We start from the raw sequence: 24531 nt of genomic DNA on the forward strand, positions 1-24531 counted from the left end.
GACTTTCAGCAGGAGAGTGTAAACGCTGCAGAGCCCAGTTTGTTCCAGAATTGCCGTGTCTGGGACACTGTCTTGTCACATGATGTGGAGGAGTCTGTGGAGGCAACTCATGTGAAAATGATTAAGCTGTTTAGCATGCCGGCTGTAGACTGTCTAGGTCTCGCTAGCATAGAGAAGTGTGGTGAGGACCACTGTGCAGTAGACCTTCAGCTTGGTGGTAAGGCTGAGTCCCCTTCATTCCCAGACGTTCTTATGCAGTCTCCCGAAGGCGGCACTGGCTTTGGCAATTCTGTTACTAACCTCAGCGTCTATGGTTACTTCACGGGAAAGTGTGCTGCCTAAGTAGGTGAAGTTATCGACTGCTTTGAGGTTTTGCTCCTTCACCGTGATACGTGGCTCCTTGTATACTTTCCCTGGAACAGGTTGATACATGACTTCAGTTTTTCTAATGTTGATCTCAAGACCAAAACTGTTGCAGGTTTGCAAAAAACAGTCCATTTCATGCTGCATCTGCTGTTCTGTGCTACCATTAAGTGCACACTCATAAGCAAATAATAATTTATGGATAACACTGATAATAAACACGGAAACAGGCATTTTAAATAGTGTTATAACTAACATTATGTATGAAGGGTCATCTTGCTGCACTGTACATGGAAGGTACATGGCGGCACTTGGATATACAGTTATATGAAAAAGTTTGGGCACCCCTATTAATCTTAAGCTTAATGTTTTGTAAAAATTGGTTTTTTTTGCAACAGCTATTTCAGTTTCATATATCTAATAACTGTTGGACACAGTAATGTTTCTGCATTGAAATGAGGTTTATTGTACTAACAGAAAATGTGCATTTTGCATTCAAACAAAATTTGACAGGTGCATAAGTATGGGCACCTCACCAGAAAAGTGACATTAATATTTATTAGATCCTCCTTTTGCAAAAATAACAGCCTCTAGTCGCTTCCTGTAGCTTTTAATGAGTTCCTGGATCCTGGATGAAGGTATGTTTGACCATTCCTCTTTACAAAACAATTCCAGTTCAGTTAAGTTTGATGGTCGCCGAGCATGGACAGCCCTCTTCAAATGATCCCACAGATGTTCAATGATATTCAGGTCTGGGGACTGGGATGGCCATTCCAGAACAGTGTAATTGTTCCTCTGCATGAATGCCTGAGTAGATTTGGAGCGGTGGTTTGGATCATTGTCTTGCTGAAAGATCCATCCCCTGCGTAACTTCAACTTTGTCACTGATTCATGAACATTATTGTCAAGAATCTGCTGATACTGAGAGGAATCCATGCGTCCCTCAACTTTAACAAGATTCCCGGTGCCGGCATTGGCCACACAGCCCCAAAGCATGATGGAACCTACACCAAATTTTACAAGTGTTTTTCTTGGAATGCTGTGTTTTTTTGCCGCCATGCATAACGCCTTTTTGTATGACCAAACAACTCAATCTTGGTTTCATCAGTCCACAGGACCTTCTTCCAAAAAGAAATTGGCTTCTCCAAATGTGCTTCTGCATACCTCAGCCGACTCTGTTTGTGGCGTGCTTGCAGAAACGGCTTCTTTCGCATCACTCTCCCATACAGCTTCTCCTTGTGCAAAGTGCGTTGTATAGTTGACCGATGCACAGTGACACCATCTGCAGCAAGTTGATGCTGCAGCTCTCTGGAGGTGGTCTGAGGATTGTCCTTGACTGATATCACCATTCTTCTTCTCTGCCTTTCTGATGTTTTTCTTTGCCTGCCACTTCTGGCCTTAACAAGAACTGTACCTGTGTTCTTCCATTTCCTTACTATGTTCCTCACAGTGGAAATTGACAGGTTAAATCTCTGAGACAGCTTTTTGTATCCTTCCCCTGAACAACTATGGTGAATAATCTTTGTTTTCAGATCATTTGACAGTTGTTTTGAGGAGCCCATGATGCCACTCTTCAGAGTAGATTCAAACAGGAGAACAACTTGCAAGTGGCCACTTTAAGTAGCTTTTCTCATGATTGCATACACCTGGCTATGAAGTTCAAAGCTCAATGAGGTTACAAAACCAAAAAAAGTGCTTTAGTAAGTCAGTAAAAAGTAGGTAGGAATATTGAAAACAAGAAAATGATAAGGGTGCCCATACTTATGCACCTGTCAAATTTAGTTTGAATGCAGATTGCACATTTTCTGTTAGTACAATAAACCTCATTTCAAGGCAGAAAAATTACTGTGTCCAACAGTTATTAGATATATGAAACTGAAATCGCTGTTGCAAAAAAAAACAATTTTTATAAAACATTAAGCTTAAGATTAATAGGGGTGCCCAAACTTTTTCATATAACTGTACTGGAGATGTTAGGTATTGTGTAAATATTCAGGGCTATTTAGCTGGATTAGATGATGTGGTAGTCACTTTTTTGCATTTTGCTGCTTGTTGAGGTGGCTCAAAAAGCAGCTTAAAAGATTGGATCCAAAAATGTGCTGGCAGTTACTCCTTTTCAGCTCCCAAGCAATGTAACATGCCCCAAATCAATAGATCAAAGCCTATAAACACATACAACTTGAATATATTTCTGAGTACATACCATATCATTCCTTGGTTGTAGACCAGATGTAGAACATTCTCAGCAATTTTGAATTCTCCATATTCTGGCTGAAAACATATGAAACATTCATATAAATTCCAAAGAATCATTACATAATGTAGGTCAAAGTCTGTAGACAGGGTTAAATCCAAACCACAAAACAGGCAAATCAAATTACATCTCATTCCCTTGTTAAACATCCAAACATAATTTAGCTAATAACTATCCATACTCAACAGCGAGGACAGACATGGAGAGATGATCCCTCCACAGAGCATCATCCTTGCACGTATTAAACAATTATAGAAAAGACATGTCAGGATGAATAAAATCTTATTGTCTGTGAAAGATACTGACACACCCGTGATGTAATGAATGAGTTATATTCTTATCGTATATTTGATGTCAACTATGCAAATCTGTGTTGTGTAAATCCACAAACTATGCAAATCTGTGTTGTGTAAATCCACAAAATACACAATTTATCAATAACCTCCTGCAACCACCATCCAAGTAATATAAAATGTGACACCTTGACATCTAGTAATTCTAAAATCCATCAGATGCTAAAAGTAAAAAAAAAAATGTATATGTATCCTTTTCTAGAAACTCTCATGTCTCCACTAGGTGTTTCTAACTACTTTAGAAATATTTTGTACCCATATTCAAAATGTTTTCTTTTCTTGAGCTGAGGATTATGGTATAACTTTACAAGAATTTTATCTTCTACTCACAAATTTGCTTTCAAGGTCCCAGCAACAGCAGTCACTCAAATACCGTACAAACAGGCCACGGAAAAAGTCAATAAGGAGGATACTGGCCACTGTGAAAATCATATCAATAATGGAAAGCTTCAGCATCTCCTGGAATGGGAAGATTCCAGTCATTAATGTCAATGATTAAACAATTTCGCTATAGTTTCACATGTTGTTAAATAAAGCCATTTTTCCAACTTAGAAATTTTTGATAGAGATAACAAAAGTGCACTTTTCATCATAATTTTTTTTATCTATCTATGATTAAGACATATGAAACATATAACATCAAGCCAGGCTTGAAACACAACACTATTTATTCTGCCCGTTCTACTATTTTAATGAAGTCACAATAAAAAGTTTGCTTTGCTTTTAATTGGCTCTTCTGGATTGGAAAACTCTTTTTGATTACTTCAAAGAAAGCTGCTTGAAACGTGTCAAAATTTATTATGCCCATTCTACAGCAAAGCTGCTTGATCTCTTTTATATACAGTATATATGCACTGCTCAAGAAAAATAAAGGGAACATTTAAACAACACAATATAACTCCAAGTAAATCAAACTTCTGTGAAATCAAACTGTCCACTTGGGAAGCAACACTGTTGGACAATCAATTTCACATGCTGTTGGTCAAATGGAATAGACAACAGATGGAAATTATTGGCAATTATCAAGACACACTCAATAAAGGAATGGTTCTGCAGGTGGGGACCACAGACAACATCTCAGTTCCAATGCTTTCTGGCTGATGTTTTGGTCACTTTTGAATGTTGTTTGTGCTTTCACACTCGTGGTAGCATGGGACGGACTCAATAACCCATACAAGCGGCTCAGGTAGTGCAGCTCATCCAGGATGGCACATCAATGCGAGCTGTGGCAAGAAGGTTTGCTGTGTCTGTCAGTGTAGTGTCCAGAGGCTGGAGGCGCTACCAGGAGACAGGCCAGTATATCAGGAGACATGGAGGGGCCGTAGGAGGGCAACAACCCAGCAGCAGGACCGCTACCTTAGCCTTTGTGCAAGGAGGAACAGGAGGAGCACTGCCAGAGCCCTGCAAAATGACCTCCAGCAGGCCACAAATGTGCATGTGTCTGCACAAATGTTTAGAAACTGACTCCATGAGGATGGTCTGAGTGCCTGACGTCCACAGATGGGGGTTGTGCTCACAGCTCAACACCATGCAGAAGGCTTGGCATTTACCACAGAGCACCAGGATTGGCAAATTCGCCACTGGCGATGAAAGCAGGTTCACACTGAGCACGTGTGACAGACATGACAGAGCCTGGAGACGCCATGGAGAGCGATCTACTGCCTACAACATCCTTCAGCACGACCTGTTTGGCAGTTGGCCAGTAATGGTGTGAGCTGCCATTTCTATGGAGGGCCGCACAGCCCTTCATGTGCTCACCAGAGGTAGCCTGACTGCCATTAGGTACCGAGCTGAGATCCTCAGACCCCTTGTGAGACCATATGCTGGTGCAGTTGGCCCTGGTTCCTCCTAATGCAGGACAATGCCAGACCTCATGTGGCTGAAGTGTGTCAGCAGTTCTTGCAAGATGAAGGCATTGAAGCTATGGACTGGCCCACCCGTTCCCCAGACCTGAATCCGATTGAACACATCTGAGACATCATGTCTCGCACCATCCACCAACGTCACGTTGCACCACAGACTGTCCAGGAGTTGGCGGATGCTTTAGTCCAGGTCTTGGAGGAGATCCCTCAGGAGATCATCCACCGCCTCATCAGGAGCATGCCCAGGCATTGTAGGGAGGTCATACAGGCACGTGGAGGCCACACACACTACTGAGCATCATTTCCTTGTCTTGAGGCATTTCCACTGAAGTTGGATCAGCCTGTAACTTGATTTTCCACTTCGATTTAGAGCATCATTCCAACTCCAGACCTCCGTGGGATATTAGTTGTGATTTACATTGATCATTTTTAGGTTTTATTGTTCTCAACACATTCCACTATGTAATGAATAAAGATTTACAACTGGAATAATTCATTCAGTGATATCTAGGAAGTGGGATTTTAGTGTTCCCTTTATTTTTTGGAGCAGTGTATATATATATATATATATATATATATATATATATATATATATATATATATATATATATATAGTAATATTTCTCCACTCTCTGTGGATGGGGAGTACTCAATTGGCTGGTCATTGAGGCATACTCTGGGACACTTAGGGTTAAACAGTACATTTGGCTTATTAGTACACACCATAAACCGAGTCTCAGGTACTTGATAACATGCAGCACCCGTGCACCGTCCTGCAATCGTTCGGCTCTACAGTACCCACGGTCCTCACTGAGCCTTGGTGTGCCTAAGACGAATTAGTGTTCGTTAACTGTCCATGATGACCGCACAGGTTCCCAGATACCTCTTATCCTCAGAGGCGTCCTCCCTCTGGCTCACCCTAGCAGCTCTGCCCGTGCACAAAACACACAGACTCCATCTTGGGTGGGGTATGTAGGTGACTGGACCCACCCATCTCTCCAAGTCACCTTGAAGCTTTCCCAATGTAACATTCAGCAGTAGATCTGCTGAGCAAAATAATCCCAGGCTTCCATCAGAGGTCCACCCACCCATGTGATACATACCGCCCATTAACCACATGGCCACTCGCCATACCACAATATACAGTGAAGAGCAAAAGGGTAACAATGTTTAGAACTTTTGACTTTCAGGCTCGATGTTTCATTATCCATTTTTGCTTAGAACTTGAGTCTGCCATCATTTTATAGACAATCACCTTAGATATCTCGTATTTAAATTTGACTTGCAACTATTTAGCATATGATTAGTTGTGCAAATTCTTGTCATGTCACTGCATTGTTAATGCTTTGCTCCTACAGATCTAAATTTTAATTTGTATTATTTCGTTAGCATTTTGTAAATCTACCGTTGGCTTTCAACACTGCCTAAATCCTTCAGGGCATGCTCAGATTCAAACATGTGTCGACCAAAATTTGATCTCAAGTCTCTTTTACAAGTTCCCAAAGATGGTGCATACTGGTTGACTCACTTGGGTATGTATACGTTTTTTCTTCAATTCTACCCACAAGTATTTGATTGAGTTGAGGTCTGGAGACTGTGGTAGCCATTCGAGCACTTCTATTTCATTGTCATTGAACTATTTCTTTGCCAATCTCGACGTATGCTTTGTGTTGTTGTACTGTTGGAACACTATGCTGTCGTTTTCACACCCATAGTACATGAGTGTACAAAGTAACTCCTCTTGCGGGATACTCACATATAGCTCAGCATTAAGATCACCATCAATCCTGGTCAAGTATCCAATGCCTTTGGCTGCGAAACAACCCCATAACAAAAGGCTTCCTCCACCAAATTTGACATTTCCTTCAATTTCTTAATCCATTAGCCCCTTTTTCCCTTGTTTCTTTCAGACTCGTTTGCACCTATCAGAGCCTAGTCTATTGAATTTTGTGTCATTGCTCCAAATCACCCATTTAAAATCTTTAAATGTCCACTTTTCGTACTTGCTTGCAAACTGGAACTGACGCTTCTTATGACAATATTGAAATTGAGGCTTCTTCACCTTTTTTAGGTCACCATTACAGATTTTTATAATGTGCGTCACATGATGCTTGGCTTGACATCTGTAATCTCACTATTGCAAAGTATATGAGCCACATCCACTGCCATGTTTGTCACGCAAGAATTAGAGATGAGCGAATTTGCTTGGGTTCCCTCTTATTCGGCAAGCTATAGCGCTTGCCAAATAAGCTGCAGAGGGAACCCAGCTTCCTGGATCGCGCCAGCTGATCAGCTGATCGGCACCGCAGCTGCATGTGTCGCGGCTGTGTCACAGTCTCAGTGGAGAGCCTGTTTGTTAGGCCCTCCATGCATGTGTCGTGACTGTGACACAGCCGCGACACATGCAGCTGCGGTGCCGATCAGCTGATCAGCCAGCGGGATGCAGGAAGCTGGGTTCCCTCTGCAGCTTATTCGGCAAGTGCTATAGCTTGCCGAATAAGAGGGAACCTGAGCGAATTCACTCATCTCTAACTAGAACTAATAGACCTTGGGATGAGCCGATACTTTGCCTGGATGTCCACCTTTTGGCTTCTAAATGGATGAACGAACTTTATTTCGTATTCTTCCAACTGTCATGGCACTCACATGATGCAGTTTGGCTATTTTCTTGGCAAGAGACCACTACAGATGAGCTGGATGATGCTGTTTCTCTTTTCTTGGCAAATCGTCTTCATGGCTGCTCCTCGATTCAAGCCAGTGACCTTTCATTTTTAAATCAACCTAATAATACAATAAGGTATTATGGAATGTGAGAACAGGTTGTAATTTGTAGTATTCAGGAAGAAAAATATTTTTACACCATCAGGAGCAAAACACTAGCAATGCAGTGACATGGCAAGAATCTGCATAACTAATTGTATGCTAAATAGTTGCAAGAAGATGGTTGTTTATAACATCATGGTAGTCTCACAATTAAAGTAGGAGTGGATAGTGAGATATGGAGCCTGAAAGTCAAAAGTTCAAAACATTGTTACCCTTTTGCTCTTCACTGTATATATATATATATATATATATATATATATATATATATATATATATATATATATATATATATATATATATATAAATATATATACACTGCTCCAAAAAATAAAGGGAACACTAAAATCCCACATCCTAGATATCACTGAATGAAATATTCCAGTTGTAAATCTTACATAGTGTAATATGTTTAGAACAATAAAAGCTAAAATTGATCAACTGAATCACAACTAAAATCCCACGGAGGTCTGGAGTTGGAATGATGCTCAAAATCAAAGTGGAAAATGAAGTTAGAGGCTGATCCAACTTCAGTGGAAATGCCTCAAGACAAGGAAATGATGCTCAGTAGTGTGTGTGGCCTCCACGTGCCTGTATGACCTCCCTACAATGCCTGGGCATGCTCCTGATGAGGCAGCGGATTGTCTCCTGAGGGATCTCCTCCCAGACTTGGACTAAAGCATCCGCCAACTCCTGGACAGTCTGTGGTGCAATGTGACATTGTTGGATGGTGCGAGACATGATGTCCCAGAAGCGTTCAATCGGATTCAGGTCTGGGGAATGGGTCCATAGCTTTAATGGCGTCATCTTGCATGAACTGCTGACACACTCCAGCCACATGAGGTCTGGCAATGCCAGCTCACACCATTACTGACCCACTGCCAAACCGGTCATGCTGAAGTATGTTGCAGGCAGCAGATCGCTCTCCACGGTGTCTACAGACTCTGTCACATGTGCTCAGTGTGAACCTGCATTCATCTGTGAAGAGCACAGGGCACCAGTGGCGAATTTGCCAATCCTGATGTTCTGTCTGTTGCAAATGCCAAGCGTCCTGCATGATGTTGGACTGTGAGCACAACCCCCATCTGTGGACGTCGGCCACTCAGACGATCCTCATGGAGTCGGTTTCTAACCGTTTGTTCAGACACATGCTCTAGCAGTGCTCCTCCTTGCAAAAAGGCTGAGGTAGCGGTCCTGTTGCTGGGTTGTTGCCCTTCTACAGCCCCCTCCTTGTCTCCTGTAGTACTATCTTGTCTCCTGGTAGCATCTCCAGCCTCTGGAGACTACACTGACAGACAAAGCAAACCTTCTTGCCACAGCTCGCATTGATGTGCCATCCTGGATGAGCTGCACTACCTGAGCCATTTGTATGGGTTGTAGAGTCTGTCTCATGCTACCACGAGTGTGAAAGCACAAACAACATTCAAAAGTGACCAAAACATCAGCCAGAAAGCATTGGTGCTGAGATGTTGTATGTGGTCCCCACCTGCAGAACCATTCCTTTATTGAGTGTGTCTTGACAATTGCCAATAATTTCCATTTGTTGTCTTTTCCATTTGCACAACAGCATGTGAAATTGATTGTCAAACAGTGTTGCTTCTGCAGTGCCCCAGAGTCCTGGTCGTTGCAGTAATGTTGTTCTTCCACCAGGGGAGCGATATTACGTCTGAAGGCAATAAAGCAGATCTTGTGTTCAGGTATCACAACCACACACAACACACTTCACACTCCAGCCACCAGGGGGAGCAAAGGTTCTATCTACTAGGCCACGACTCACAGTTAGGTAAAACTGGTAGTTGGAGGGAAAGTTAGGGAGTAGAGTTCCTGGCTGGAGACTGAGAGAGAAAGGTCTCCAGACCAAGCTGGCTGGAGGGAGTTCCAGACAGATCCAGACTATGCTCTGAGGAGGACGAGGGTCCACGGAGCTGCGCCTGCCCCACGTGCGGCAGCATCCAAAGAAAGAGATATAGAAGAGAACTGTTTTGCAGTGAGTGAGAAACGAAGTCACAGCACAAGGAGATAACACCTGAAGGAGTTCTGCCCTGTAATAGGCTGCCTCCTTCTGAGGCGCGAAGCCGGTGGCCGGAACACCGAGGGAGCAACCATCTCCAAGCCTTGGTCCAGAGACCGGCAGGACAGTCAATTACAAGTTGGCTGCCCGACCTTAATACCTAAGAAGACACGGTGGCAACTTGTGGGGGTCGGGGCATCTCTAGGGTCCCTATAAACAAGCCTCAGGCCATCAGTCATACGGGTTTTGTTCTATCCGACCACGGGGAACAGAGAGAGGAGTAATAACAGTGAGGACCTTATTAGAGCTTATGCAAGTGAGGACCTACTGTGTTACTGTGCGCATAGGAAGACTATTGAATTCCACCTGGACAAGGGGACTCTGGATTTGCCTTCAGACCGGCCGGACCCTGCCTACCCTGTGATCCGGTGCCCTGGACTGAGGACACTGAAGCCTTCAGTTAAGGTAAAGAGACTGCAACCTTGTGTCCTCATTATTCACTGCGCCTCACACCATCTACACTCTGGGAAGCCCTGGGTATACACTTCACCTGTGGGAAGGTATACCATCAAGCTGCCATAACATCACCCCAGCGGACCCCTAAGCAGCGTCGGTCACCCTGACCGAATATCACAGGTGGCTTCACGAACACTTCCCCTTTTAAAACGGACGTCCCTAGGGCCACGGACCGGGTCAGCCACCGTGACATCCTCCTTGAGAACCGAAGGGCCTGGCTCCGAGTACCCCACTACCCTACTGGGGGCGATCCAACTTCCTATGTGGACAGTTTGATTTCACAGAAGTTGGACTTACTTGGAGTTATATTCTGTTGTTTAAGTGTTCCCTTTAGTTTTTTTGAGCAGTGTATATATATATATATATATATATATATATATATATATATATATATATATCTTCGATTATAGTCAGCTAGAGTCAGCTAGATTTGAGACTCGTCAGTATTTGATATGCCCATGCCACTATTTTAATGAAGTCAAAATAAAAAAAAAGGTTTGCTTTTAATTGACTTTGCTGATTTGGAAAACCCTTTTTCTTCACATCAAACAAAGTTGATTGATACCTTGCAAGCTTAATCCGTGATCAGTGGAGTGGATTGCCCAGGATCCGGATTGAACACAATACATGTATTTCATGGGTATCCACAAACTGTGCAGGTATCTTTCTCACATAACATCCTGCCTTTGTTGTAGCCTTTAACTACATTTTGCCTATTGTACATAAGTCATTTACCATGTACCACTGTTATTAACTCACCTGTCCTACATAGGTTTCCCAACATTCATTCTTATGTGGTCGGATGGTTGGTATAATAGACAGTGTTGTCTGGTTGTCAATAAGTGCCAACGGTTTTGTCATGTTCTGCTCAAATTCTAGAAGAAGTGTAGAGTTTGTGTCCATTCCAATAGCAGGAGTTGTGGTAGAAAACACAGTGACTACTGCAGTAGCATAGAGAGGGGCAGCGTCTCTGAATGTGTCATTATTGGTATTCTGAAACAAAACGTGAAAAAATACATGAAAACGCTTGGATCCAATAAAATAAAAAAGCTTATACTCATCTCCTGTGTCAGTACTATTACAGAGGTGTCGATACTCTCGTTCCTGGGGCTCTCATGTGGTTGTTATGACACATGAGCCTGGTGCCCAATCAGTGCTGGTGTCACTGTCTGTGCCAGTCCTTCCTTCTGATGTTTGATTTGTCCAAAGGTGAGGCCAGTGATGCCAGCCCTGATTGGGTGCCAGGTATGTTATAACAACCACATGACAGCCCCTTGAACACGAGTTCCGAAGCCGATGGAACAGCACTGGCCCTAAGCATAAGCTTTTTTATTTTATCGGGGCCAGGAGTGGTGTATGAGGGATTGTTCAAGTTTGGTTTGTTCCATATTTAGGCAGATTTGTGAAACTGCTGGTTTTTAATCTTTGTCAGTACATATTGATGGGAATATATATTGTTAGCCTTTACTGATACTAACTTTGTATTAAAATGTATTTGCTGACTTTACCTAGTTTCATTTTTTGGGCACAGATTGTTGACAACACATGCAAATTCTATTTATATTATATTGTTATTTGATCTGATAAGTCTATTTTGATGGTTGGTTTCGATAGACATGGGTGTCTCAGCCTTATTTCAGGCTAATTGTGTTTCTTCATGGCATGTTTTACTTTTTAAATATTTTTATACTTCTGTGGTGTATGTTTCAATAAAATAATTTCCATTTTATGGTGATCCCTGTATTCAGTTTTGTTATAGGAACGGGAGTGCTGGCACGGAAGGTAAGTACAACTCCTGGAAAAAAATATAGTACCACCGGCCTTGGAGGATGTTCATTCAGTTGTTTAATTTTGTAGAACAAAAGCAGATCACAGACATGGCACAAAACTAAAGTCATTTTAAATGGCAACTTTCTGGCTTTAACCCCTTTACCCCCAAGGGTGGTTTGCACGTTAATGACCAGGCCAATTTTTACAATTCTGACCACTGTCCCTTTATGAGGTTATAACTCTGAAATGCTTCAATGGATCCCGGTGATTCTGACACTGTTTTCTCGTCACATATTGTACTTCATGATAGTGGTAAAATTTCTTTGATATTACCTGCGTTTATTTGTGAAAAAAAATGGAAATTTGGCAAAAATTTTGAAAATTTCGCAATTTTCCAAATTTGAATTTTTATGCAATTAAATCACAGAGATATGTCACACAATATACTTAATAAGTAACATTTCCCACATGTCTACTTTACATCAGCACAATTTTGGAACCAACATTTTTTTTGTTGGGGAGTTATAAGGGTTAAAAGTTGACCAGCAATTTCTCATTTTTACAACACCTTTTTTTTAGGGACCACATCTCATTTGAAGTCATTTTGAGTGGTCTGTATGATAGAAAATAACCAAGTGTGACACCATTCTAAAAACTACACCCCTGAAGGTGCTCAAAACCACATTCAAGAAGTTTATTAACCCTTCAGGTGTTTCACGGGAATTTTTGGAATGTTTAAATAAAAATTAACATTTAACTTTTTTTCACAAAAAAATTATTTCAGCTCCAATTTGTTTTATTTTACCAAGGGTAACAGGAGAATATGGACCCCAAAAATTGTTGTACAATTTGTCCTGAGTACGCCGATACCCCATATGTGGGGGTAAACCACTGTTTGGGTGCATGGCGGAGCTCGGAAGCGAAGGAGCGCCATTTGACTTTTCAATGCAAAATTGACTGAAATTGAGATGGGACGCCATGTTACGTTTGGAGAGCCCCTGATGTGTCTAAACATTGAAACCCCCCACAAGTGACAACATTTTGGAAAGTAGACTCCCTAAGGAACATACCTATTGATGTGTGGTGACCACTTTGACCCATTAAGTGATTCACAGAAGTTTATAATGCAGAGCCGTAAACATAAAAAATCATATTTTTTCACAAAAATGATTTTTCTTCCCCAATTTTTTATTTTCCCAAGGGTAAGAGAAGAAATTGGACCACAAAAGTTGTTGTACAATTTGTCCTGAGTACGCTGATACCCCATATGTGGGGGTAACCCACTGTTTGGGCGCATGGGAGAGTTCGGAAAGGAAGGAGCGCCGTTTGACTTTTCAATGCAAAATTGACAGGAATTGAGATGGGACGCCATGTTGCATTTGGAGAGCCATTGATGTGCCTAAACATTGAAATCCCCCACAAGTGACACCATTTTGGAAAGTAGACCCCCTAAGGAACTTAACTAGATGTGTGGTGAGCACTTTGACCCACCAAGTGCTTCACAGAAGTTTATAATGCAGAGCCGTAAAAATAAAAAATCCTTTTTTTTCACAAAAATGATCTTTTTGCCCCCAATTTTTTATTTTCCCAAGGGTAAGAGAAGAAATTGGACACTAAAAGATGTTGTACAATTTGTCCTGAGTACGCGGATACCCCATATGTGGGGAGGGACCACCGTTTGAGCGCATGGCAGAGCTCGGAAGGGAAGGAGCATCATTTGGAATGCAGACTTAGATGGAATGGTCTGCAGGCGTCACATTGCGTTTGCAGAGTCCCTAATGTACCTAAACAGTAGAAACCCCCACAAGTGACCCCATATTGGAAACTAGACCCCCCAGGGAACTTATCTAGATGTGTTGTGAGAACTTTGAACCCCCAAGTGTTTCACTACAGTTTATAACGCAGAGCCATGAAAATTTTTTTTTCCACAAAAATTATTTTTTAGCCCCCAGTTTTGTATTTTCCCAAGGGTAACAGGAGAAATTGGACCCAAAAAGTTGTTGTCCAATGTGACCTGAGTACGCTGATACCCCATATGTTGGGGTAAACCCCTGTTTGGGTGCACGGGAGAGCTCGGAAGGGAAGGAGCACTGTTTTACTTTTTCAACACAGAATTGGCTGGAATTGAGATCGGACGCCATGTCACGTTTGGAGAGCCCCTGATGTGCCTAAAAAGTGGAAACCCCCCAATTATTACTGAAACCCTAATCCAAACACATCCCTAACCCTAATCCCAACGGTAGCCCTAACCACACCCCTAACCCTGACACATCCCTAACCCTAATCCCAACCCTATTCCCAACCGTAAAAGTAATCCACACCTTAACCCTAACTTTAGCCCCAACCCTAACTCTAGCCCCAACCTTATCTGTAGCCTTAACTCTAACCCCAACCCTAACCCTAGCCCTAACCCTAGCCCTAACCCTAACCCGAGCCCTAACCCTAACTTTAACCCTAGCCCTAACCCTAACCCTAATGGGAAAATGGAAATAAATACATTTTTTTAATTTTTTAATTTTTCCCTAACTAAGGAGGTGATGAAGGGGGGTTTGATTTACTTTTATAGCGGGTTTTTTAGCGGATTTTTATGATTGGCAGCCGTCACACACTGAAAGACGCTTTTTATTGCAAAAAATATTTTTTGCGTTACCATATTTTGAAAGCTATAATTATTCCATATTTTGGTCCACAGAGTCATGTGAGGTCTTGCTTTTTGCGGGACGAGTTGATGTTTTTATTGGTAACATTTTCGGGCACGTGACATTTTTTGATCACTTTTTATTCCGATTTTTGTGAGGTAGAATGACCAAAAACCAGCTATTCATGAATTTCTTTTGGGGGAGGCATTTATACCGTTCCGTGTTTGGTAAAATGGATAAAGCAGTTTTTTTCTTTGGGTCAGTACAATTACAGCGATACCTCCTTTCTATCATTTTTTTATGTTTTGGCGCTTTTATACGATAAAAACTATTTTATAGAAAAATAATTATTTTTGCATCGCTTTATCCTGAGGACTATAACTTTTTTATTTTTTCCGCTGATGATGCTGTGTGGCAGCTCGTTTTTTGCAGGACAAGATGACGTTTTCAGCGGTACCATGGTTATTTATATCTGTCTTTTTCATTGCGTGTTATTCTACTTTTTGTTTGGCAGAATGATAATAAAGCTTTGTTATTTGCCTTTTTTTTTTTTTTTTTTTTACGGTGTTCACTGAAGGGGTTAACTAGTGGGGCAATTTTATAGGTCGGGTCGTTACGGATGCTGCGATACTAAATATGTGTACTTTTATTGTTTTTTTTTATTTGGATAAAGAAATGTATTTATAGGAACAATATATATATTTTCTTTTTTAGGAATTTTTTAAATTTTTTTTTTACACATGTGAATATTATTTTTTTTACACTATAACATTGCCCCAGGGGGGGCATCATGTTATAGTGTAAGATCGCTGATCTGACACTTTGCTGTGCACTGTGTCACATCAGCGATCTGACGTGCACTCCTGCAGGCTTACCAGCGCTTGCTCTGAGCCTGCGCTGGTAAGCCACCTCCCTGCAGGACCCGGAAGGCCCCCCTCAGCCATTTTGGATATGGGACTGCTGAAGGGAGGAGGAGGTAAGAGACCCTTGGAGCAATGCGATCACATCGCGTTGCTCCGGGGGTCTCAGGGAAGCACGCAGGGAGCCCCCTCCCTGCTCGATGCTTCCCCATACCGCCGGAACACCTTATGGATTGGTCCTTTGCCAAACGCTGTGGGTATGATTTGGAGCCATTGGAGGCTCCGATACCTCTGAAAGGGATTGACTCCACCCCATTGGCTAGTAATAAACCACAATACTGGACACAAGTGACTATGCGTGTTAATCCGGATCACCAGGAGGTTATTCGCTTTCTGGTGCTGTATAATCTACATGATGTTTTGGTGCTGGGATTGCCATGGCTGCAATCTCATAACCCAGTCCTCGACTGGAGAGCTATGTCTGTGTTAAGCTGGGGATGTAAAGGAACTCATGGGGACGTACTTTTGGTTTCCATTTCATCATCTATTCCCTCTGAGATTCCTGAATTCTTGTCTGACTTTCGTGACGTTTTTGAAGAACCCAAGGTTGGTTCACTACCTCCGCACCGGGAGTGCGATTGTGCCATAGACTTGATCCCGGGTAGTAAATACCCTAAGGGTCGTTTATTTAATCTGTCTGTGCCTGAACACGCTGCTATGCGAGAATATATAAAGGAGTCCTTGGAAAAGGGACATATTCGTCCTTCGTCATCTCCCTTAGGAGCCGGTTTTTTCTTTGTGTCTAAGAAAGACGGCTCTTTGAGGCCGTGTATTGATTATCGACTTTTGAATAAAATCACGGTTAAATATCAATATCCGTTACCACTGCTTACTGATTTGTTTGCTCGTATAAAGGGGGCCAAGTGGTTCTCTAAGATTGATCTCCGTGGGGCGTATAATTTGGTGCGAATCAAGCAGGGGGATGAGTGGAAAACCGCATTTAATACGCCCGAGGGCCATTTTGAGTATTTGGTGATGCCTTTTGGTCTTTCAAATGCCCCTTCAGTCTTCCAGTCCTTTATGCATGACATTTTCCGCGATTATTTGGATAAATTTATGATTGTGTATCTGGATGATATTCTGATTTTTTCGGATGACTGGGACTCTCATGTCCAGCAGGTCAGGAGGGTTTTTCAGGTTTTGCGGTCTAATTCCTTGTGTGTGAAGGGTTCTAAGTGTGTTTTTGGGGTTCAGAAGATTTCCTTCTTGGGATACATTTTTTCCCCCTCTTCCATCGAGATGGATCCTGTCAAGGTTCAGGCTATTGGTGATTGGACGCAACCCTCTTCTCTTAAGAGTCTTCAGAAATTTTTGGGCTTTGCTAACTTTTATCGTCGATTTATTGCTGGTTTTTCTGATGTTGTAAAACCATTGACTGATTTGACTAAGAAGGGTGCTGATGTTGCTGATTGGTCCCCTGATGCTGTGGAGGCCTTTCGGGAGCTCAAGCGCCGCTTTTCTTCCGCCCCAGTGTTGCGTCAGCCTGATGTTGCTCTTCCTTTTCAGGTTGAGGTCGACGCTTCTGAAATCGGAGCTGGGGCGGTGTTGTCGCAGAGAAGTTCCGACTGCTCCGTGATGAGACCTTGTGCTTTTTTTTCCCGTAAATTTTCGCCCGCCGAGCGGAATTATGATATTGGGAATCGGGAGCTTTTGGCCATGAAGTGGGCTTTTGAGGAGTGGCGTCACTGGCTTGAGGGGGCCAGACATCAGGTGGTGGTATTGACTGACCACAAAAATTTAATTTACCTTGAGTCTGCCAGGCGCCTGAATCCTAGACAAGCGCGCTGGTCGTTGTTTTTCTCTCGGTTTAATTTTGTGGTGTCTTACCTACCGGGTTCTAAGAATGTTAAGGCGGATGCCCTTTCTAGGAGTTTTGAGCCTGACTCCCCTGGTAATTCTGAGCCCACAGGTATCCTTAAAGATTTAGTGATATTGTCTGCCGTTTCTCCAGACCTGCGGCGGGCCTTGCAGGAGTTTCAGGCGGATAGACCTGATCGTTGCCCACCTGGTAGACTGTTTGTTCCTGATGATTGGACCAGTAGAGTCATCTCTGAGGTTCATTCTTCTGCGTTGGCAGGTCATCCTGGAATCTTTGGTACCAGGGATTTGGTGGCAAGGTCCTTCTGGTGGCCTTCCCTGTCACGAGATGTGCGAGGCTTTGTGCAGTCTTGTGACGTTTGTGCTCGGGCCAAGCCTTGTTGTTCTCGGGCTAGTGGATTGTTGTTACCCTTGCCTATCCCGAAGAGGCCTTGGACGCACATCTCGATGGATTTTATTTCGGATCTGCCTGTTTCTCAGAAGATGTCTGTCATCTGGGTGGTGTGTGACCGTTTCTCTAAGATGGTCCATCTGGTTCCCTTGCCTAAGTTGCCTTCTTCTTCCGAGTTGGTTCCTCTGTTTTTTCAAAATGTTGTTCGTTTGCATGGTATTCCGGAGAATATCGTTTCTGACAGAGGGACCCAATTCGTGTCTAGATTTTGGCGGGCATTCTGTGCTAGGATGGGCATAGATTTGTCTTTTTCGTCTGCTTTCCATCCTCAGACTAATGGCCAGACCGAGCGGACTAATCAGACCTTGGAGACATATTTGAGGTGTTTTGTGTCTGCGGATCAGGATGATTGGGTTGCTTTTTTGCCTTTGGCGGAGTTCGCCCTCAATAATCGGGCCAGCTCTGCCACCTTGGTGTCCCCGTTTTTCTGTAATTCGGGGTTTCATCCTCGATTTTCCTCCGGTCAAGTGGAATCTTCGGATTGTCCTGGAGTGGATGCTGTGGTGGAGAGGTTGCATCAGATTTGGGGGCAGGTGGTGGACAATTTGAAGTTGTCCCAGGAGAAGACTCAGCTTTTTGCCAACCGCCGTCGTCGTGTTGGTCCTCGGCTTTGTGTTGGGGACTTGGTGTGGTTGTCTTCTCGTTTTGTCCCTATGAGGGTTTCTTCTCCTAAGTTTAAGCCTCGGTTCATCGGCCCGTACAAGATATTGGAGATTCTTAACCCTGTGTCCTTCCGTTTGGACCTCCCTGCATCCTTTTCGATTCATAATGTTTTTCATCGGTCATTGTTGCGCAGGTATGAGGTACCAGCTGTGCCTTCCGTTGAGCCTCCTGCTCCGGTGTTGGTTGAGGGTGAGTTGGAGTACGTTGTGGAAAAGATCTTGGACTCTCGTGTTTCCAGACGGAAACTCCAGTATCTGGTCAAATGGAAGGGATACGGTCAGGAGGATAATTCTTGGGTCACTGCCTCTGATGTTCATGCCTCCGATCTTGTCCGTGCCTTTCATAGGGCTCATCCTGATCGCCCTGGTGGTTCTGGTGAGGGTTCGGTGCCCCCTCCTTGAGGGGGGGGTACTGTTGTGAAATTGGATTCTGGGCTCCCCCGGTGGCCACTTGTGGAATTTAACTTGTGTGCATCATCCCCTCTGTTCACCTGCTCCTATCAGGATGTGGGAGTCGCTATATAACCTTGCTCCTCTGTCAGTTTCATGCCGGTCAACAATGTAATCAGTAGCCTTTCTGTGCATGTTCCTGCTACTAGACAACTCCCAGCTAAGTTGGACTTTTGTCCTTGTGTGTTTTTGCATTTTGTTCCTGTTCACAGCTGCTGTTTCGTTACTGTGTCTGGAAAGCTCTTGTGAGCGGAAATTGCCACTCTGGTGTTGTGGGTTGATGCTGGAGTCTTAAAGTAGTTTCTGGATGGTGTTTTGATAGGGTTTTCTGCTGACCATGAAAGTGCCCTTTCTGTCTTCATGCTATCTAGTAAGCGGACCTCGATTTTGCTAAACCTATTTTCATACTACGTTTGTCATTTCATCTTAAATCACCGCCAATATATGTGGGGGCCTCTGTCTGCCTTTTGGGAAAATTTCTCTAGAGGTGAGCCAGGACTGTCTTTTCCTCTGCTAGGATTAGGTAGTTCTCCGGCTGGCGCTGGGCATCTAGGGATAAAAAAACGTAGGCATGCTACCCGGCCACTTCTAGTTGTGCGGCAGGTTTAGTTCATGGTCAGTATAGTTTCCATCTTCCAAGAGCTAGTTCTCATATATGCTGGGCTATGTTCTCTCGCCATTGAGAATCATGACAGGACTGCATGTCAGGTAAAGGCACTGGGGAGATGGCTGTCAATACATCTTCAATAAATGCACAAGTTTATGTTGATATTTTGGACACTTTTCTCATCCCATCAATTGAAAGGATGTTTGGGGATGATGAAATAATTTTTCAAGGTGATAATGAATCCTGCCATAGAGCAAAAACTGTGAAAACATTCCTTGAAAAAAGACACATAAGGTCAATGTCATGGCCTGCAAATAGTCTGGATCTCAATCCAACTGAAAATCTTCTGTGGAAGTTGAAGAAAATGGTCCATGACAAGGCTCCAACCTGCAAAGCTGATCTGGCAACATCAATCAGAGAAAGTTGGAGCCAGATTGATGAAGAGTACTGTTTGACACTGTTTGACACTCATTAAGTCCATGCCTCAGAGACTGCAAGCTGTAATAAAAGCCAGAGGTGGTGCACCAAAATACTAGTGATGTTTTGGAGTGTTTTTTTGTTTGTTTGTTTTTCATGATTCCATAATTTTTTCCTCAGAATTGAGTGATTCCATAATTTTTCCCCTGTGCTTGGTTAAAAAAAGTAACCATTACTGACTACCAGATTTTTTGTTCTTGATTTCTTTTAGTGTTTCTTAAAGCCAGATAGTTGCCATTTGAAATGACTTTAGTTTTGTGCCATGTCTGTGATCTGCTTTTTTTTCTACAAAATTAAACAACTGAATGAACATCCTCCAAGGCCGGTGATTCTATAATTTTTGCCAGGGGTTGTATAAGCTTCTTTGTTTTATTGGTGCCAAACATTTAGATCAAGAATGGGTTGTCCTAGTATTGGAAAGGATTGTCCACTACTAGGAGTGAGATGTGAGGTTAGTTTTATTACTATCTCTACTATTTTTCAGGGAGATGTGAAGTTAGTTTCATGGATTTATTGATAATTCATTTGTGTAAAAGCTTCACTTTCAACGTCCTTCACTCATGCTCTTTACTTTGTTCAGTAGGACAATGATTAAACTGTACAAGTTTCATAGATACAAAACCAGAACCCTGAAGACAGAAGCACCCCTTCTGAGGAAGAACAGCCAAAACTCGCGTAAAGGGGTCCACTGTTGCAAATCCATCTCTGGGTAAATATAGTCTTGGCTAAACCTTGACAAAAATGTCAGTTTTATAGGCACTCCCTGGCCTGTTTGCAGACATAGGTTTCGGATGAATGCTATTATAGCTTTATTTCTGACATCCGTCCCTCTTGATCCGCAGCACAAGTTCGGGACATCTTCCAGCATCACTCTGCATTATTTCCACATCTCAAGCACTTGACACTTTTGTAATATTACTCAGCACTTTATATATTTTGATGGAGATGTTTAGTAGGATATTTGTCACCTCTCAGTAGTTCATTGCTGCTATATTAGGTATTGTTTGCATTAAGTGTTTACCCATGTTTCCAACTTTATATTTCTGATACTAATGATTTATTTCTTTGCACAGTGTCTTTCGTATTCTGCATAGCATGTGTTGCCATCTCCTTTGCTTTATGTCATTTAATGTGTTTTTTAAACTTACATTGGTAACTAAATAAAGATTAATTCATTTTTACATATTTTGTTTTGGGAGGATCTTTGTTTTCTCTGTTGGTTACTACTAGTACTGGGCAGGGTTGTCCACTACTAGGAGGGAGATGTGAAGTTTGTTTCTTTTACTATCTCTACTACTTCCAGGGAGATGTAATGTTAGTTCAATGAATTTATTGAGAATTATTTTGTGTTAAAGCTTCACTTTTAACTTACTTCACTCATGCTGTTTACTTTGTCCAGTAGGGCAATGATTAAACTGTACAAGTTTCCTAGATACAAAACCAGAACCCTGAAGACAGAACAGATAAAGTGAATATCTGGATAACATATCTCCATGAAGTCAATATTATCTTAATTATGCCCTTCATTCTCACCTCGCCAGCTGGAATCGTAATGTTGTTCTCGGATGATACATTTCCAAGGCAGCTACCAGCTCAAATGCTGAAGGAGCAATCATGGTTATAAGTGAAACCACAACGCTCACCTGTGAAGAAGTATACAGCATCCACATATATATCAGGCACAACATATTTACATTCAAGTGTTATCGATTCTCCATTAAATATGTTGTCCTGTCAGGACCACCCCTGCCTCTATGCCTTATTATATCAAAATCACATTCTTGGACCCCTCATTTAAGAGCGTGAACTTGTGAAACCTATCTGCTTATGTATTAGATGGTCAACCATTCATTTGCAAAGTAAATGTATGGCTGATCACAACTTCTCTCAGAGTTGATCACGAGGTAGAAGCCAAATTAATTCTTAGGGCTCGTGCAGATGACCATATAGCTCGGACGAATGCCATCTGTTGTTTTGATGGGGAGCACTTTTCCCAATATTATTCTATAAGGCTGGGCATGTGTCCGATTTTTTTACCGAGTCAGTCTGAGGAATAAATCACTGCATGCACAATTTACCTCCAATAATTAGATTGCACTCTCCCATTCATGTCTATGGGTCTGTGGAAAACATCAGACCGCACTCAAGTGACATCACATCACATTTTCAGTGAGTGATTGACTTTATAGAGGAGGTGGAGAAACTTTTTTTTCTCTCCACCTGCGAGAAAATCAGATCCTACTCTGATCAAACTTTGATAAGAGTGTGATTAGCATAATCAGACCGATTTTCTTGGATGTGCAGAAAACAGTCAATCGTTTTTCTAGATGACTCAGGAACATACATACGAAATTTAACATGACAACACCAAAAGCAATATTAAAGACTTTATCAGTCTTTGCCTACTTTCACCTACAAAACATAATATTTATGACCCATGGGATATATTTGTTAACCAATAAACCTAGCAATATTAGGCAAACAAAAATAATAAAATTAATAGCAAGGGTTTATTTGAATAAAAAAAAGATGGAACCAACATCTTGGAGAAATGAGTGCATAAAGTATTGATACTTACTATCATAAAATTAAAAAGGCAAGTAGTAGATCATAAACTGACTTCATGAAGCCAAACTACTGATTGGGTGTACTGTCCGTAATGTAAAGAGCTTAGCCACACTATTTAGGCAATGCGAAACATGTAGACCCTGGTCACAAAACCAAATTATTACCACCAAGAAAGGAAGAGAATTAAACTAATTTACCTCATTTTTCTCCCAAAGTGATAGCTCTATTTTTGTACGTTCCAATTTTTGTGATCTGTCGACCACAAAGTAGATAATGTATATACTGCCGGCAAGCGAGAGTAGAACTAAGATGTTGGCAAGAATTCTTAGACTTATTGTAACAGCCCTGGAAGCAGAACATGTGGTTATTAGTGAAGATGGTTTTATATTTTCTTGTGCTACATATAGGTAGAGATGCAAAATGACACTACAAATTACCTTTATCTTAAAGAGGTTGTACAGGATTGAGATTTTGATGACCTATCCTTAGGATAAGTCATCAGATTCCTGGAGGTCCGACAGCCATCACTCCCACCAATGAGTTCCTATGGCGGCTGGAAGTATATAGTATAGAGAGCCGGGACACCAAATCTCTTTATACTGCATAGTGGTAGTTTTCGAATATTATAGCACCTGAGAATGGTCACTAATCAGTGAAAGGAGCTTTGGTATCCCAGCTCCGTAAACATTTTATTTCAGAGACCACCGATCCTATATTGATGAACCTATTTTATGGATGTCATCAATAGCTAAGTCTTAGTGCCTTTAATAAAAAATCCCACTATAAATATCCAACATATGAAAATACAAAACTACGAACCTACACAGCTTTATATGTTTATTGTTATATGGATTATTACAACCATCTGATCACATACTGTATCTGATTACCTTGTGTATTGCTGAAATGAAATATAGCATTTTCTCATGCAAACAGCTTATTCCAATAAATTAACTAAAGGTACAGTATGTTCATCTCTGAATGCCATTTTTTAGAGTACATATAATATTTTATTCCTTTTTGTCCTGAGTTATTATGGCCTGTACTGTATTCCAGAGCTACAGTATATTCTCAATTGTACATGATTAGACTTTAGTAGTAAACGCTATCATTATTAGTGCACACGGAGCAATGTAACAAGAATAACATGGGCCCATATTTTTCCATCGTGCTATTTAACTATATAACAAAACAGTATTTAACACAATGTGAAACCTAAAAAAGAGGTTTAGTGTTGTACTTACAAATTCTTGCTTTTTCGCTTTTCCTGCTCTTCTAATATCGCTTCCTTTAAGAAAAGTAAGAAAAAAAGCAAATGAATAACCTGCCTCCAAAATACAACTGGTCAATATAATAATAATAACATTAGTGTAATGTCATCTATATGAGTCTTTACCATGGTAAAGATTGTCTCTCCTTACAGGGAATCTGTCAGCTGTCTCATACCGCCCGAACAACAGGCAGTATAAAATACAGGCAGGCAGCTTACTTTGAAACATTTCAGATAAATCATAGCTTGAAAAATAGAGAGGAGACTAGAAGTCCAGTCTGCTGGGCGGCTGGCATAGATCTTTCTCCACCCAGTTTGTTTTGATTGATTTGTCTCTCCCTAATGCATATGACTAGTGCCTGCATACTGCCTGTGGTTAGGGCACCATGAAAATCTTATTAAGAACTGCAGAATTTATTGGGTAACAAATGCTTAAGAGGGCCTCAAAATGTAACTGTCGTCTTATTTTTTTCATAAATCAATACTACACATGAAAATAAGAAACTTTGTGACATATCTTATTAGGGAAAACTACTTTTTTCTCCTTCTGGACTAATCATTCAGTTTCGAAATGCTGTACACAGACAGGACAGCATGGGATCACAGCTGATTCTTTCTGTAAGATAAAGCATTTGCTGCTTGTTCTTAGGCTGTGTGCACACGTTCCAGATTTTTTGTGTTTTTTCGCTATAAAGACGCGATAAAACTGCTAAAAAAATG

General features: G+C 41.8%; 1 protein-coding gene across 1 annotated transcript in view; it reads right to left on the reverse strand.

Annotated features, from left to right (window-relative positions):
• Positions 1-24531, reverse strand: part of TMC3 (transmembrane channel like 3) — a 187880-nt gene that overhangs the window by 40481 nt on the left and 122868 nt on the right. The window contains exons 9-15 of the mRNA XM_077262725.1: positions 23786-23829; positions 22739-22886; positions 21507-21616; positions 21346-21421; positions 10939-11283; positions 3301-3429; positions 2567-2634 (exon numbers count right to left, since the gene is read on the reverse strand). Of these exons, the coding sequence (XP_077118840.1) occupies positions 2567-2634; positions 3301-3429; positions 10939-11283; positions 21346-21421; positions 21507-21616; positions 22739-22886; positions 23786-23829 (920 nt within the window). The remainder of the gene's footprint in view (positions 1-2566; positions 2635-3300; positions 3430-10938; positions 11284-21345; positions 21422-21506; positions 21617-22738; positions 22887-23785; positions 23830-24531) is intronic.

The sequence above is a fragment of the Ranitomeya variabilis genome, chromosome 5, assembly GCF_051348905.1.
Source record: "Ranitomeya variabilis isolate aRanVar5 chromosome 5, aRanVar5.hap1, whole genome shotgun sequence".
NCBI lineage: Eukaryota > Metazoa > Chordata > Amphibia > Anura > Dendrobatidae > Ranitomeya > Ranitomeya variabilis.